This window comes from Poromitra crassiceps (assembly GCF_964638095.1).
Source record: "Poromitra crassiceps genome assembly, chromosome: 29".
Lineage (NCBI taxonomy): Eukaryota > Metazoa > Chordata > Actinopteri > Beryciformes > Melamphaidae > Poromitra > Poromitra crassiceps.
In genome coordinates this window covers 12,856,823-12,873,481 of record NC_139641.1, presented here as the reverse complement: position 1 = coordinate 12,873,481, position 16,659 = coordinate 12,856,823, and the positions used below count along the sequence as shown (strand labels likewise).

Sequence of the window (16,659 nt, the reverse complement as noted above, 5' to 3'; positions counted from 1 at the left end):
AGTCAAACCCGTGACGAACATGATCGATCCGGTTCCAGCGCCTGGTCCCAAAGCCAAGCCGGACCCGTTCCTGTGTCGCAGCATTCGTCCCAGCCCGAACGAGAGGAGGAAAACGATGCAGAGGCAGAGGAGGCTAGACGCTGATCTCAGACCAGTTTGGTGTTCCCCTCCTATGCTAATTTGCGGGGCGATCAATAGTGTTCCCTTGGAAGGAGGTGCGATCCAGCAGCAGCTGTGGACAGAACTCTCTCTCTCTGTGTGTGTGTGTGTGTGTGTGTCTGTGTGTGTGTCTGTGTGTCTGTCTGTGTGTCTGTCTGCTGATGTCAATACAGTTCAAAATAAAAGAATTGAGAGCGAGTTCTGCCTGAGATTGTGTCTTTTACAAAAATGGCCTTTTCTGCTGTTTCTCTTCTCAGAGAGACCTTTTTGGTGAAAACAGGGTGTATATAAATGGCTATAAGTAGAGTACAGAACATGCTAAAAGCTCGTTAGACAAGTATAGTTAGACAATATATCAAAATATCGCAATATTCAATATATCGCAATATTCAATATATCGCAATATCGGCGATATCGCAATACTATCGTATCGTGACTCAAGTATCGTTTTAGTATCGTATCGTGGGCATCTGGTGATTCCCTCCCCTAGTGATGGGTAGGTAAAGGGTGATGTCGGCCTAGTTGCGTTTCTCCTGCTCCTCCGACCACATGGTGTGCAGCATACTCTGAGCAGTGCTGTGAGATTCCTCTCTGAGCTGCTAATGAACCAACACAATGAGCTGTGCTAACAGATAGCATCTCATCAACGTTCTCATGCTTTGTCTTTGGCCTAGATGTTGAAAGGAGGCTACAGTGCACATTTATTGATTCATTCTCGTGGTCTAGAACGGCACTGCTGAGCAAGAGTTTCACACAAATAACTGCTGTAAGAGAAGAGCCCTTTTGACCCCTTCACACAGTTATGGTTTCCTTTTGTGACCCAACTGTTGGGTCATTTCTGAGGCCAGTGTTTTGTGCTGCATCACATCCATTGAGCTAAATCTTTATTTCTTTACTGAATTTTTGAGGCCGATACCGATATTGGGGAGTAAAGAAATTCCGATATCGATATATCGGCCGATATTCTTATATTATATTATACACATTATATTACACAATGTTTTTGCAATGATCCCTCAAATATCAAACACTTGACAAAGATATGACTTGACATGACTTGAGATATGTCATGTAGGCAGGATATTTTACAGCTTATCAATCAACTTTATTGTCCAAATTGACATCAATGCAATGAAATAAAACTGGGGATTTAATAATGATAAATAACTAGAAATAAAAAAACACAAATATAACAAATATAAAATATAACTTGAGTTCAGAAAAAAGATCAAATATACACAACATGTTGTCTATGTCTTAAAAAATACAAAATAAAAAAATATCGGACAACATATCGGCCGATAACGATATATCGGTTATCGGCCGATAATATCGGTGGACCGATATATCGGTCGGGGCTCTAATCTTTATAATGTGTCCCAGTCATAGAACCTGCATAGGAAGTCCTAAATGGACCATTAAATGCCCTTTAGCCTCTGCAGAACATCTCCATGACGTGTGACTGAATGTACAAACACGTCCGACGGGGCTGAACATGCTTGGCTCTACTGCAGCTTTTTGCTGTTGATGTTTAGAGGGCTGTGTTGATGCCCACTAACCTTGCTTGCAAGATGGATAACCTGGCGAGATCAAAAGAGATTATCTCGACGTAATCCATCTTGTCATGCACATGATTGGCTTAGAAACCCGAACCATGGCCGGCTCGACGAATCAGTGGCAGCCTTAGGCGGGCTTTCTGTGTGACGCACATGGTCTTTGTAGTTCTTTTCACTCGTCAACATGGCTGCCGCCGCGGAAGTGACGGGCAGTCTGAATTAAATTGAATGTAACGTTCCCAATTCTATGTATTAAATCCTAAAAAAACGACCCTCAACATTTGGGAAGGCTAAGCCACACAACTAGTTCGTTATAATCGAACGTCATGCTTCGAAGGCGACTTTACGACGATGAGGACGGTGAGGACTCAATCACTCTTACAGGCACTTCCTCTGGTCGCAAACGTGACGTCAGAGGCATGGCGATCTGATTGGTTGAACTTAACACGCACCAGCGGTGATAGACAGATGGGTCATCCAATCACCTGCCAAGTAGCTTGGAAAAAGTCCCCGCCTCCGTCAGCGGGTTGGATTACTGCATTGCCAGATGGACTGGTTTAGTGAAACGTAATGTGAAGCTAACCCGTCCATCTGTCGGCGTCCGGTTAGATGCCCACCGCGCTGTGTTGTCTGTGGGGTGAGGCAGCCAGAGCTATCCTGGATTTCTAGTGGAGCTCAGAGATGTTTGGCTGTGATGATGTGTGGCTCTCCGTGCGTTCCTCTCCAGAACGCACTGTCAAGTTTGTGTTTGGCTTCAGAATAGATTTGTCTTAGCAACCAAAAGCTCATAAGTCATGTGTGTCCACTACTGCAGCACCCACATGAAGTTAGGGCCGAAATGATTTCCACAAAATTGAAAAACAAACAGACGGAATCTTGGAATTGACTAATAAAAATGGAATCAACTGTAAAACATGGAGTATAGCAAAATGTTCCATATTTTGGCTGAAATTGATCAAAGTAGGCCTAATTATCCAAATCAAAAGAAGACCTACCTCATTATTGTAGTAAGCTAAATGATTTCATAATTGTAAAATAGCAAGGATGTAGTAGTGGACTTTTGCAGGAGCCGTGGAGACCACCCTCCACTGGTCATTGACAACACTGCAGTTCATTAAGTGTCCAACCACAAATTCCTTGGAGTGACTATCTCCTCCTCTTTGAAATGGGGAGACAACACTACACTAGGGTTGTGCGATGTCACCAAAATATCCACCGTGATTGTTTTACAGTGAAACATCGCTTTGAACGATGGCATCGTCATTGATGCCATCCGCCGCTGCAATGCACGTTAAAAGCAGGACAGCTGAGCTCTTCATGAGAACGACAGGCAGGCTACTAGCTACTGCACAGAGCCAGGCCACTCAAGCAGTGTGTAACAGCTAGCAGTAGCCTAGCTGCTGCTGCTGCTGCTCTATTTCTCTCTCAACTCTCTCCAGTCTCCTCAACTCTCTCATTAGGTTCAAAAGCCCACGAGAATCTAACGTTATATCAGCCAGTAATTCTGTCAGTTTTCTGCCAGCTAGTTAAATTCAACACACACACACATGTTGTTGGTCAGGATCTGTAACGTTAACGTTACATTACATTACATTTCGTCATTTGGCAGACGCTTTTATCCAAAGCGACTTACAATAACACACTTTTTGTCAGCAATAGAGCAATCAACTATGGAGCACAGTCTATGACAACTACAAATCCTGAAGGAACAGTGGTACAAGTTTTAGATTAGGATTTTTTTTTTTTTTTTTTTTTTATAAAGAGAGAGAAAGAAGAGAGAGAAAGAAGTTAGATCAAGAAGGGCCCATTAGCCTATTTGTTTTGCCGAGTTCAATATTGCTAGTGCTGTATCAACTTCAACTTTCACTTTTGAAACAGGCGAGTTAAATTCACAGTTGAAGACTTGTACTCACTTTGGGTTGTAAACAGGAAAGAACGTGAAGTTTCTTCTTTATCCTAAAAGTTATCACAACAAAAGAACTGACTTCTCGTGCGCGGGGGACGCCCCGGCGTCATTAAACAACGCACCCAGTGCAGAGAAGCAGTAGAGCGGAGGGGGGGGGGGGGGGGGGGAGGAGGAGGCTACTCTGAGTCTGAACTGGGGGCGCTCGTTTAATGCTGCCGGTGCGTCCCCCACGCGTCACGTTAAGTGGACTTGGTATTTTTTTTTATTTAAAACGGCACACATTTATTTCGAACAGATAATTAATCACGATGATCCGATGTAGAAGGCTCAGAGGTCGATGGGGGGTCGGCCCATCACGATGCCAACCCTAGACAACACCACTACTATTTTGAAGATAGATCTTTTCTTTCTGAGGCAATTGAGGAAGTATGGTATTTCTGTGAATGGCATGGTGCAGGTGTATTCACCTTATTCTTTGCCCACACATGGACGCTTCCGCATTACGTCATTTCCTAATAGTATTTCCGTTTTGACTTGCCAAAAACCCCGCAGGCAAAATGGCCGCGCACACTCCGCTCCTAAAGTGGCAAAATTACTCCCCCATAAACTAACATATCTTGGCCAATACGTATGTAACATACAAAATAAAACAACCCGTAATATCTTAATTTTATGTAGAATGCAGAGGACATGTACCGTAAATTTCGGACTATAAGCCGCGGCTTTTCCCCCGTTTTTTGGCCCTGTGGCTTATATAACGGTGCGGCTTATCTATGGATTTAAAAAAAAAATATATATATATATATATTAAAACACCTGCGGCTTATAGTCCGGTGCGGCTTATATATGTAACAAACAGGCAATTTTGCTGCTGCGGCTTATACTCCGGTGCGGCTTATAGTGCGGAAATTACGGTAACTGTTTAGTTAAACTTGCATTCCAGGAATATTGTGCTCTTAAGATGACGTTAGTGGAGTCGAGGCTGTTGCGTCCTGAAACCCACATAGGTTGCGTGCGATTCGAGGCGTAACCTATGTGTGGTTTGGCGTAACCTATGTGCGATTCGAAATAACGCATCCGAGATAGAAACGTTATGAATATAGCCACGTTATAAACAACAAACTAACGCTGGTGATCCGTATGGAAACAGTGTTACTCGAAATGGTTAAAAGTTATTATCAATTTGGTCATTCAGTGGCATTTTACTGCCATATAACATAACTAAGTAGCAGCGGATATTAGCCACAGAAGGCAACTAGCGCTGAACCGGAAGCACAAATACGTTTGCGTTGAACGCGGAAGAGAGAAAAAGTGGGCGTGGTGAATAAGGTGAATAGAGCAGCAGTGGAGAGCATCCTCACCATACTCACCTTTACACCAAGCACTTTGAAAGTCTCTGATTGTTATCGGTTGAAAAGCGCACTTTATATATCAAAATCTAAATATATAAATAAATATATAAATAAATATATAAAATCACTTTTACATGAGGTCCTGAGGGACTGTGATAGCAAATTATTGATTGAGTGCTTAGCACAGATGTTAATGTAGAATAAAAACCTCCTAAAAACACTTAAAACGGATATCTCATTATTGATGGATCAGCAGGGCATTTCAGCAATTTTTCCATCACAGTACCTACTAAATGACTTCTTACTAGTACGAGAAACACATCAGCACGCTACTCGTGGTACAGTAGGTCGACAGATTTTATTCAGTGGCGTTTTACTGCCATGTAAAGAAACGACAAGTAACAGTTAGCCGCTAACATTAGCCACACTATTACAGCCGATTACCCATCAGCGGAGCGTCATTTGACGTCAGCACACTCTTCTAAACAGGTCGCGTGCCGCATTCCAGTGGGCATTCCCATGCTTTCACATGGACGCGCATCGCTACGACCGGCGTAGTTAAGACCAGACGTAAGCCCTGTTGGTGCAACAGGCGTAAGTCCCCTCTAAAGACTGGTCTTAACTAAGACCTGACGTAGGAGTTACGACCAGGCATAGTTAAGACCAGTTGGTGCAACCGGCCTCTGAACATCAAGGTTCCAGAACAGCACATACATACCATGGCCTGAATCTGTCCACCGTCTAAACACGCTAACTGTGCAATTAAGACAATGCACTTGCAGCACTTTCCAGGGGGCCCACATCACACTTTAACCCATTGATACCTGATGCAGCATTTGTGTGTGTATCCCTTTAAGACCGCAAACCGCGTCCTGAAAGGGATACACACACAAATGCTGCATCAGGTATCAATGGGTTAAACACTATCTAGTGTTGCTGCTACCCCCTCCCCCCCAATCGTTTTTAAACTTAAAGCGTTGCAGTCATGTATTATGTTCTTTGCAATTGTTTGTATTGTATTGTTTGAGTGGTTTTATGTGCGCGTCGATGTAGGTGAGCTCACTAAGACAAATCCCAATCAACTCTGTAGTGTGTTGACATGGCCAATAAATATTGAATTTTGACAATAGGCCTAGAGAAATTATTCACTTTTCGATTGTCCGGTTTTGAAGAGGGGGGCTCGGTCCTGCGTGGGACCCTTACGTCAGTAAATTAAATTAAAATGGAATTTGTGAAAAAATAAAACTGATTTCATATGTCCCTACAGGAAGACAGTTTTGTTGCTAACAATTTGGTCTTCATTCCTCAAAGTGTTTCCAGCGAAGTCAAAATCTTGCCTAAATGCTTTTCAGGAAGACCTCTGCTCTGCAGTCCAGTTGCTGCTTGTCATGTCAAGTCAAGTTTATTTATATAGCCCTAATTCACAAGCATTGTCCCAGAGGGCTTCACAGAAAATATGTCTAGCTAATTCTAGCTGACACAACAGTAGCAAATTACAGTAGTAATGAAAAGGGCAGTACACCAGACAGCCCCTCTGTACCTACAATCTATGGTCAGGCTCCAAAGCTCTCACCGTTCCCTCCGCTCCTCCACCAGCGCAGGACGCCTCGCCCCTCCTCCACTACGGGGGCTCAAAAGTCGCTCATCCCGTTCGCGACTCTTCTCGTCCCTGGCACCTCAATGGTGGAACGAGCTTCCACCTTCGGTCAGGACGGCCGAATCACTGCCGATCTTTCGGAAAAGACTAAAGACACACCTTTTCAGGCTCCATCTGGGCCCTTCTTGAACTAACTTCTTTCTCTCTCTCAAAAAAAACAAAACAAAAAAACACTAACCCTAACTAACCTAAAATCTAAACTAGGGATGTTCATTTTGAAAATTTTCCAAAATCGATAATCGGTGAGAATTAACGATCAATTATCGATTATCGATTTTATTAATACTTAGAAAATTTTCAATATTTTCAATATTTTTTTTTTTTTTTTTTTTTTTTTTTAACAAAATGAATGCCTATGGCAGAAAATACGAAAGACAACGTGTTCTCCTCAATGAACTCTTTATTTCAATGTGTCTCCTCTCCAACACTGCTGTCCCTGGCGCATGCCGGTGTGAATTTCTCATGTTTAAAACAGTTTTGTTGGCACAAAGGCCCGTGCCCAGCCAGAAAACTAGAGACTATATGAAGCTCCACCTCACGTTAGTCGGCTGTGCAATGGAGTGGGGCGAGGAGGAACGATTTCCACCCAAACCTAGTCCAAAAAAAAAAAAAAAATTTTTTTTTTTTTTTTTTTTTTTTAATAATTAAAAAATCGATCCAAATGCCACAGGATCGATTCCAATCCTTAACGATCGATTATCGATTTTCGATAATTGATGAACATCCCTAATCTAAACTAACCTAAACTAAACTTGTACCACTGTTCCTTACAGAAGTTGTAGTTGTCATAAGCTGTGTTTCCATTACAGTTTTTCGCAAAAGAATTGCGATATTTCTACAACTTCGACAATGTACAATTGCGACTTGTAGGCGTTTCCATTGAAGTTGCGTTTGAGTGATTCCCCGTTGCAGCAGCTGCCACAGTGATTACGCACGGGGATCTGCCCCATATCCCGTCCCCTGCATGCTCAAATCCAACCAATGGTCAATGCAAATCCCAACATGAAGTTACAATGCATATAAACGAGCCTGATTATCAATTCAAAAGAAAATGAGTCGCAAAATGTTGCTGGCTGCGTGAATGCAGTCAGCGCGACAGGCAGAGGAAAAAAGGTAGCCTAATAGCCTACAACTGGTCCGATTTAGAGATGGAGGGGGGAAAAGGCTGATTTGGTTCTATAATTGCACCTGAAACGTGTGCAATGTATTAGCCTACTCACAGTCACTGTATTCACTTCAGACAGCACCACCGCACCAGTGTGTGCTTTTCATCCTCTCATCTCGACGCTGTGCCAAATGCGCGCACACAGGCAGCCTGCTGTCACCATGGACCGATTTCTGCCATTAAACATTATCTAATTTGCCCGGCTACGCTTTTGCATAACACTCGTCTTTCTGCTAGGTAGCGTTGCTTCAAAGTTTTCCACTTGCTGCGGAGGTTTTGACACGGCTATCGAACCTACCAAACTTATTTTCCGCTCCTTTTCCAAGGGATAATATGGGTCACATGACGTGCAAATGCGAAAAATGTGTTTCCATTACACTTTTGCGATAAACTTCTATATCGACACGTCTGAAAAACCACCTCATGAGAGCGAAAAAACTTTTTGCGATATTTGGGAGGTTTTTCGAAATTCACGTGTTTCCATTACCCAATTTCTATTGCGATATATAGATTTTGCGCATTTCTGAGAGTAATGGAAACACGACTATAGACTGTGTTGCATAGTTGATTGCTCTATTGCTGACAAAAATGTGTTATTGTAAGTCGCTTTGGATAAAAGCATCTGCCAAATGATGTAATGTGATGAAAACACATTGAACAATTGATAGAGAAATATAGAAAATATAGAAATATAGGATAGAGCAGAGGAGAGAGCAGGAGAAGGGAGGCATGTGATGTCCTCCTGACTGATCTGTATATATTTTCTACCTGTTCTCATATCAAGTTTGAGGAACTGAGGGTGTATTCACACCTGTAGGTCGTTTGCTTTGTTCCGATTCAGGTACTTAATTGATACAATTGTTGCATTTGTACCTTGGTTCGTTTGTGTTCACACAGCCACAAATGAAACGGTCCAAATAGTATTGTCAAACTTCCTGGATTGGCCAGCAGAGACTCTGATAGGCTAATAGCCTCTCGGGATGGACAAAATAATTCCCAGAGATTTTCCTATATGATTATAAAAATGCGTTTTGTTAGACCTACATTTTAGGCTATGTCGGGCGTCCGCCGTGCGAGGAGAGAGAGAGAGAGAGAGAGAGAGAGAGAGAGAAAGAAAGAAAGAGGGAGGGATCGGGAGAGAGAGAGAGGGAGAAAGTTCTTTATTTATTTATTAATGTATGCTATGTAGCCTATGTAAGCCTATGTATTTATTTAGCCTATTTAGGCTATTGGGAATTTGGAGATAGAAGATCAAAGACCCTCGCAAATTCTGCTATTAGGCTACTATCACGGAGATGAGGATTAGCCGAGACATAGGCTATATGAACACCTGTCCTGTCAGGAATAAAATATTAATAAATAATTTAATAATAACGGACATTTCGAGGAAGACATGCAATCAGTCTGATTGTCTGATTGAACCAGACAATCTTATCACAAAGAAGGCTGGCTCTGATTACCACGATTTGTTTTCATTTATTGAATGGAGACCAGAGAGAGCGAGAGAGAGGGAGAGAGAGGGCGGTGTGCTGCGCAGCACACCGCACGCAAAATCCGTAGAGATTCAACACATTAACGTTGCTTCCCATGGTCCGAGGTAAGTTGATTGAGTTCAAACTGCTGATGTGATGATCCAAAAATCCCCCAAAGTTTATCGATGCAAGTCACAAGTCGCCAAAACAGGATCTGAAAGATGTTGTTTTTAAACGATAAAAATGTTCGTTCTTCAGGCCATTACGCACAGCGCAGCTGACTACGGCAGCTGGTTTATCCAAAAATGCGCACCGTTTACTGCTGTTGTGGCGGATCGAGGTCGGCTCACGTTCTCACCACAAACGAACCGCACCAGAGTTCGTTTGGAAGCGGACCGAGACCACCCTTTCTTGGCGATCTCGGTCCGCTTGTTTTGTCCCGCATCCGAGTGCGATTGCTGTGTTCACACTCCCCCAAACGAACCGCACCAAGGGGGAAAATGCTCTCCGTTTCGGAACAACTGCTCCAAACGAGATAGGTGTGAATACACCCTGAGATGCGTTTGTAACGGCGCTTCTGGTGAAGTTTGTTTGTTCACTTCCCTGTTTCTCTCTCTCACAATCTCTCGCCCTCATCAGCTTCTACCTGACGAGCATCTATGACCACTCCATCTTCGAGGCCTTCAGCAAAGTCGTCCAGAAGCTCATCCCTCAACTTCCCACCCTGGAGAACCTCCTAAACATCTTCATCTCTGTAAGTAGACACCAGCCTCAGAACCAGTGTTGGGCAAGTTACTTTCAAAATGTAATATACCACATATTACTAGTTACTTTCATTTGAAAGTAATAAATTACTTTACAATATTACTTTCTGTGTAGAGTAACTCGTTACTTATTACACTACTTTTGCATTACTTTGACCAAAACAGCAAAATGACATCGCCGCCCTGGAACCATCCCAAAAAATAATTTCAACCACCCAGTGTAAACAATCCAAAATTCTAAATGTTATTCTTTTCCTTTGTTATTGTCATCTATAGTCGTTATTTGCATAAAAACACACAGTTTGATTAGGAAATGATTGTATCTTTTTTAAATATGTGCTTTGATTGAATAAAATGCAACTCAATTTGTAACTTGAGTTACTTGACAAAGTAACTGGTATAATATTACTGAAATCCTATAAGTAATAAGTTATATATTACTGAGTTACTGCTAAAAGTAATATATTACATGTAATATGTTACTTTTGTAATGAGTTACCCCCAACACTGCTCAGAACTGCTCTATACATTAAATCAGGTTTCCTCTTCTCTCGTTGACGTGTGTGACAGCCCTGTGTGATGGGAGTAATCGCCAGGCTTTATAAGTCGCTCCCCTCCTTGCCTCTATAGGTCTGGCAGTTGTTGTCTAACAGTCTTTCCAGGCAGGGTGTGCGCTCTGCGCTCTGCCCCTTGATAGCTATGCTGATCATTTGGTTGAAGCTGCTCAGGATTTCTAAGCCATGCACGTTCTCAATCATTCATTGTGAGCACTGACACCGTTAAGATAAGATCACTGGGAGAGATTCCTCTCTGGGTACACGTGTTGGAGATGTCTCAAGCAGTCCTGCCTTGCCTGCTCTTTATTTAAACACAATTATATTATTATAATATAATATTATAATATTAATATTATATTCGCTTTTTTTGTTGATCTACTTGAGCCACTTTCAGACATGAACTCCGGGTCAGGTCAGGGTTGCTTCCCCTGAGCCTGACCCGGGCGATGGAGACACTGCATGAAATAGGCCACGCCCATCACGGGGGAAAAGCTCCGTTCATTTCCACACACCAGCGTCATTTTCCTTGAATTAAACATAGCTAAAAGCTGTTGTGTGGTGGGGCTGCGCAGACAACAAATGTAAAAAAAAATCGTCAGTTAAAGTTTTTTTGTACTCCTGAGCAAAACAAGGAAGCCATTGAGAATTGGCGAGAAGAAAAATGTGGATCTAGCTGTCAAGGAAGTAAGTTGGAGTGTTCATCTTCCGTATATACAATCTTTTTGTGCAACACGCAACCATGCACGTGACATAGGAGAACGCCAGGATTGGAGGGGGGGTTTCTGTTTTCCCCCGTCTTGGGCGTGGCTTCTGAATGATGACGCGCTACGCAGTGTCTCTATTGCAATGTGGAAAAAAAAAGTTTTTTTTTACCTTTATCCATTCTTTCTGTCCTTGTTCTGTCATTCCTTTCTCCCCCTCCCCTCCCCTCCATGTTTGCTGCTGACAGAACTCAGGGATCGAGAAGGCCTTCTTGTTTGACGTGGTCAGTAAGATCTACATAGCCACAGACAGCTCCCCTGTAGACATGCAGTCCTACGAGCTCTGCTGTGACATGATCGACGTGGTCATCGACGTCTCCTGCATCTATGGGTGAGTGTTCCTTCTATGGCTGAGTTGGCAATGGCATCTCAAGTATCATGCGCACAGTTGTATTATGGGATGTGCGTTTCCCAGCCAACGACACACGTTTTGGAACAGCGCCGGAGGCTGGCACAATGCTCCTAAAAGCAAAATGCTTATTGTTTTGAATGATTTGGCATCTTCTATTATTGTCCACTGTCAACACCAGTATTGTTGTATTTTATGCCATAAAGTTTTGGGGGCAAATCTAAAAAAACAAAAAAAAAACGTTTGGCCTGGCGGGGGCGCCGTTGGCCTGGCGGGCCCATCAGTCCTGTAGAATGGTATTTATTTATTTATTTATTTATTTATTTATTTATTTATTTATTTATTTATTTATTTATTTATTTATTTATTTATTTACTTACTTACTTACTTACTTACTTACTTACTTACTTACATTGAAATGAGTTAGCGGCCAACTTACAATACCAAAGGGGGATTACGTCTGAAGAAATGAGAAAGCTCCTCTTCAGAGGAGGCACATTTTTCTTGGTGAACGTACAGTTTTAAAATCACCTGTCGTCACCTGAATTGTGACGTTGTGTTCTGATGTTTTAGTCTGAAGGAGGACGGCAGCGGCAGTGCCTACGACAAGGAGTCCATGGCCATCATCAAGCTCAACAACACCACTGTGCTGTACCTGAAGGAGGTCACCAAGTTCCTCGCCCTCGTCTGCATCCTGCGAGAAGAAAGCTTTGAGCGCAAAGGTAGGCTGTTCGATTTTTCTCTCAAAACTCGATTTTCGATTTCGATTTCAATTTTTTTATACTATTATCCTTCTCTAAACATTTGTTGCCTTGCTCTTTTTTTCATAAGTGACAAATTACGCTTTTACTCTGAAGGCAGAACAACCCAACTTCCTGTTTTAGCCTAACTTGCTATGCCTAACTTTCTGGCTGTTGCTTGCTAACCTGCAGTCACTTGACACTGGTGGATTTGCGCTTTTGGAGGCGAGTGCTAACGTTACTCGGTGGCCTCACGTGTTGTTATGTGAACTATAAAGGCAACATTTCAGCGTCCGGTGATAACGTCTTTGTTCGTGCGCGCCGCGCGTGTGTGTTGTGGTAATCGTTATCTTGCACAGTCCGCCCCGCAGTGCAACACGCTGCTCAGTGCTCACACACTGTGCTTTTTGGAGGGGTTGAAATAAGTTCATTGCTGCTGTCTTTAGTAGCCAGCAGTAGTCACAGCCTCCAGAGAAACTTTACAGCGGGAAGAAAGGACGAGTAGTGTCATGTACGCGTGCTGCTACAGCACGCGTACATGACAGAGAGCCGCCGTAACGTAATTACCCTAGTTAAAAAAAAATCTATTTTACGATTTTCATTTTTTTAACATCGTCCTAACTAGGGATGGGCATCGAATTTCGAATTTTCGAATAATCGTTGTTATTATCAAGGTCGACTTTTATTATTGAAATTCGAAATTCGATTTTTTTTTTTTTTTTTTTTTTTGAGTGAAATGTTGCATTGTCTCCCCTGATTCTAAGTTTAGTCAAATCGCTTGGTTTGAGCAAGTAAAACAATTTTTATAAGCATTTTAAGCAAGGTTTATGGAAAAATGAATGGCGGATGAAATCCCATGAAGAGGGAGAGGGGGTGACTTTGGCACCCCTTTGGCACTCAGACCTGAGCCTACTAAATATTTAATGAACCACTCATGATTGTCAAAACTGTTTTTTATTTTCGAAAATGTCAATGTCATGTAACATGTTCTTTACTTCAGTGGTGCAATGCTTGTTTGAGCTAAAAATCCACAGCAGAAGCTTTTTATATTAATTAATAAAGCCGTAGACTTAGAATCAGGGGAGACAATGCAACATTTCACTCACACAAAAAAAAAAAAAAAAAAAAAATTTTTTTTTTTTTTTTTACATTTTTTTTTTCTTTTTCCGAATTTCGAATTAAATTCGAATTTGGCCAGCGAATTTCGAATAGTGTTTTTGCTAGAAATGCCCATCCCTAGTCCTAACTAATTAATTCGATTACGATACACGTAACCAGAGTCATGTATATAGAAGAGTTGTGACATCTCCATTCACTCCAATGGACCATTTTTTTTTACTCTCAAGAGTTCCAGGAAGTAAGGTCCTGGATTAAGCAGCACTGTCGAGTTGCAGCAAAATAGACAGTTGAATCAAATTGTACATTATCAGCTTTATTTTAGCATGCAAAAGTAGCGCGAGACCCATTCCTGGCTGTTCATTGGCTAATGAGTCTCGCATTTTGGTCCTCCGCTGACGCCACTCTCTCTCTAGAGGACAGTACACGTAACAACGCAAAACTTCGTAGACAGGTTGGTCATTATGCCAAGGAAGAAACGATTCACTTTCCACACCCACTGGCCAAAAGGGGGCGTGGTAATGGGCATAGCCAATCATAAAAAGGCGGCCTAAGTTCCCAACCGGGATTCACGTAACACCATGAAACCTTGTTGAAAGGGTTGGGGGAGTTATGCACCTAGTCTACCTATCTACCTATCGTGCATTCCTTTATAACCGGGAACTGGTAATTTTACGGTTCAAAGGTCATGAGCTGGGATGGTGACGACACTAGAGCTGGTATTTCCCATTCCAAACTCGTAGGAGCCTCAGCTTCCCCGACCTCAAAAATGGTGGCTGCACCGCGCAACACAACAGTAGTTATAATCGTAGTCGATGCTATTTAGCACTTCTGTTTTGTTTGTGTCTCATTAAATCAGCTGTACACACAGCACTGCCTAACTTCTATCTGTGTGGACATGTTGCTGCAGTGTTTGTATGCGCAAAATGCCGCAAAATCAACTGTTATTGCTAACAATGGCTAGCCTGGCTAGCGACTGGATCTGACCAAGAGCTGACTCGCAACAGTGGAACTTCCATAAACTTCCCAGCTCCAGTTTTCTGCAAATGGAACGCTGACCAAACGGATGTGACCAGTGGTGTAGTCTACCTTTTTTCAGAGGCTATACTGACTCTGACTCTGACTCTGGAGGCCTATTTAAAAGCGTGGGTAAAGGCAAGGCTTGGGTGCTGTGTGTGAACGTAGGGTAGGCTACGTATCATAGCACATTTCTCAGTGCGCATACGCAAATCTGAGTCATTTCGCAGTGTGTATACTGCGTATACCTGCGTATCACGTAGACAACACCACTGGATGTCACGTCATTTAGCCTCCACATCGTTAGCGTTATTTTGCGATAAAGGAACGCACCACTAGTGCCCTCTAGTTTGAGGTGTTCAGTGTTTTCATCCATGTTGTGAATGAACAGTTAAAAAATAGACTACCCGCCAATTTGTGGTTGCAGGTTAGTTTTCACCCGTATAACCTTTCTAGGATTCTTCAATCCTTCGATATATTTAGTCGAAACAGTGAATATGACAAACGATGCTTTACAGCGTATCGTTTTGTCAGTTCTTCTCCTCCCCTCCTCACTCTGCAGCCGAGGCTTGAAAGCAAAAAAAAATGCACTCTTCTTCCTCTCTGCTTCTCCATAATTGCTTGACTTTGCCTCTCTTGTGTCTCTCTTTTGTGTCTCTCTTGTGTCAGCTCTATGTAACAGCTGCTGCTGGCAATTTGGCTCCACAAACGTGACTATAGATTAGGGCTGCACGATATGAGGAAAAGCTGCGATGTGCGATAACACTGTTCAATATTGCGATGACGATATGACCTGCGATAAATTAAAAAAAGCTATAAACAAAAATATTAATGGGTAGGGGTGCTCCGATCCGGCTAAGCCACGATCCGATCCGATTCCGATTCCTGGGGTCACGATCCGATTCCAGAATCGATTCTCGATTCCAACGATTCTCGATTCCAGAATCTAGAATCGATTCTCAATTATGTAGTTTTATATTGCAATAAAACACAAAGGTAAATCTAAGACAAAAAATGACAAATGTATTAATGCTGAACTTCAAATTCAACTTCTGAAGTATTACAGTGAGGGCCTAAATTCATTTTGCAATATGAGTGGGTTAATTTAAGCATATCAGTAAGTGGCACGGGATTCTCAAAGCCTGTGTTGAGGGTCATATGAACAAAAATGCACTCTTGAAGCAACAAAAAAAATCCAAAACCAACAAGTTAATTATTTACATTTTTACTTCAATGTAGAACAGGCATTTCTTACACATGAGATTACTTTTAGCCTTCTTGTCATAACGATTATTGAAAGATATTCCATATTCCAGACTGAAATGTTATAACAGAAGTGGAGTATTGGCCAGAATGACATGAACATTTGGACATTTATTCAGCCGGTATCTTGCATGTTGCATTCAGGTGCACTGTAAAAAAAAAAAAAAAAAAAAAAAAAAAAATTGCGATAACACGTGACTTTTGCGATGTGTTCATCACGCATTTTCATATCGCGATGACGATGAAAATACGATTAATCGTGCAGCCCTACTATAGATACACAAGCTACTTCTTGATGACTTGATCGCTTTGTTGCCTCAGACGTCTCTTGTAAATCCTAACAGTTGGTGGCAAAGAGTTGAAGAGCTGCGTTGACACTACAGTACTGAATGACAACTATGTGCCCGTATAGGAATATATGAAATAATAATGTGTAACTTTTTTCTTTTTCTTTTTTAATTATTTTTTTATTGTTCTTCAGCATGATATACAGAGCATCTGATACATTATTACTGTTCTTTTCTTGTGTCATACAGAGTGTTATATCATTCATACATACATACATACACTCATACCCCTGCATTCCCCTCCCCACTCCCCCCTCTCTCTCAATTCCCATGTATGCTTATTGACAGATGTATTTAGTACCACACATTTCCTTGTGCTCTTCTCCATACATCTACATAGTCATCTCTATATCAGCTCAATGTTTTTTATATTCAATGACAAAAATAAAATACAAAAATAAATCGTAACATGTACATATCTGTAGCTATTAAACCTTGAACTAAGGGATTCCTTGCCCTGCACAATCTCTTATACAAA

At 41.9% G+C, this 16,659-nt stretch overlaps 1 protein-coding gene across 1 annotated transcript in view; it reads left to right on the top strand.

Annotated features, from left to right (window-relative positions):
* Window positions 1–16,659, top strand: part of rragca (Ras-related GTP binding Ca) — a 36,775-nt gene that overhangs the window by 16,136 nt on the left and 3,980 nt on the right. Inside the window, exons 4-6 of the mRNA XM_083662783.1 lie at window positions 9,907–10,021; window positions 11,538–11,680; window positions 12,272–12,420. Of these exons, the coding sequence (XP_083518909.1) occupies window positions 9,907–10,021; window positions 11,538–11,680; window positions 12,272–12,420 (407 nt within the window). The remainder of the gene's footprint in view (window positions 1–9,906; window positions 10,022–11,537; window positions 11,681–12,271; window positions 12,421–16,659) is intronic.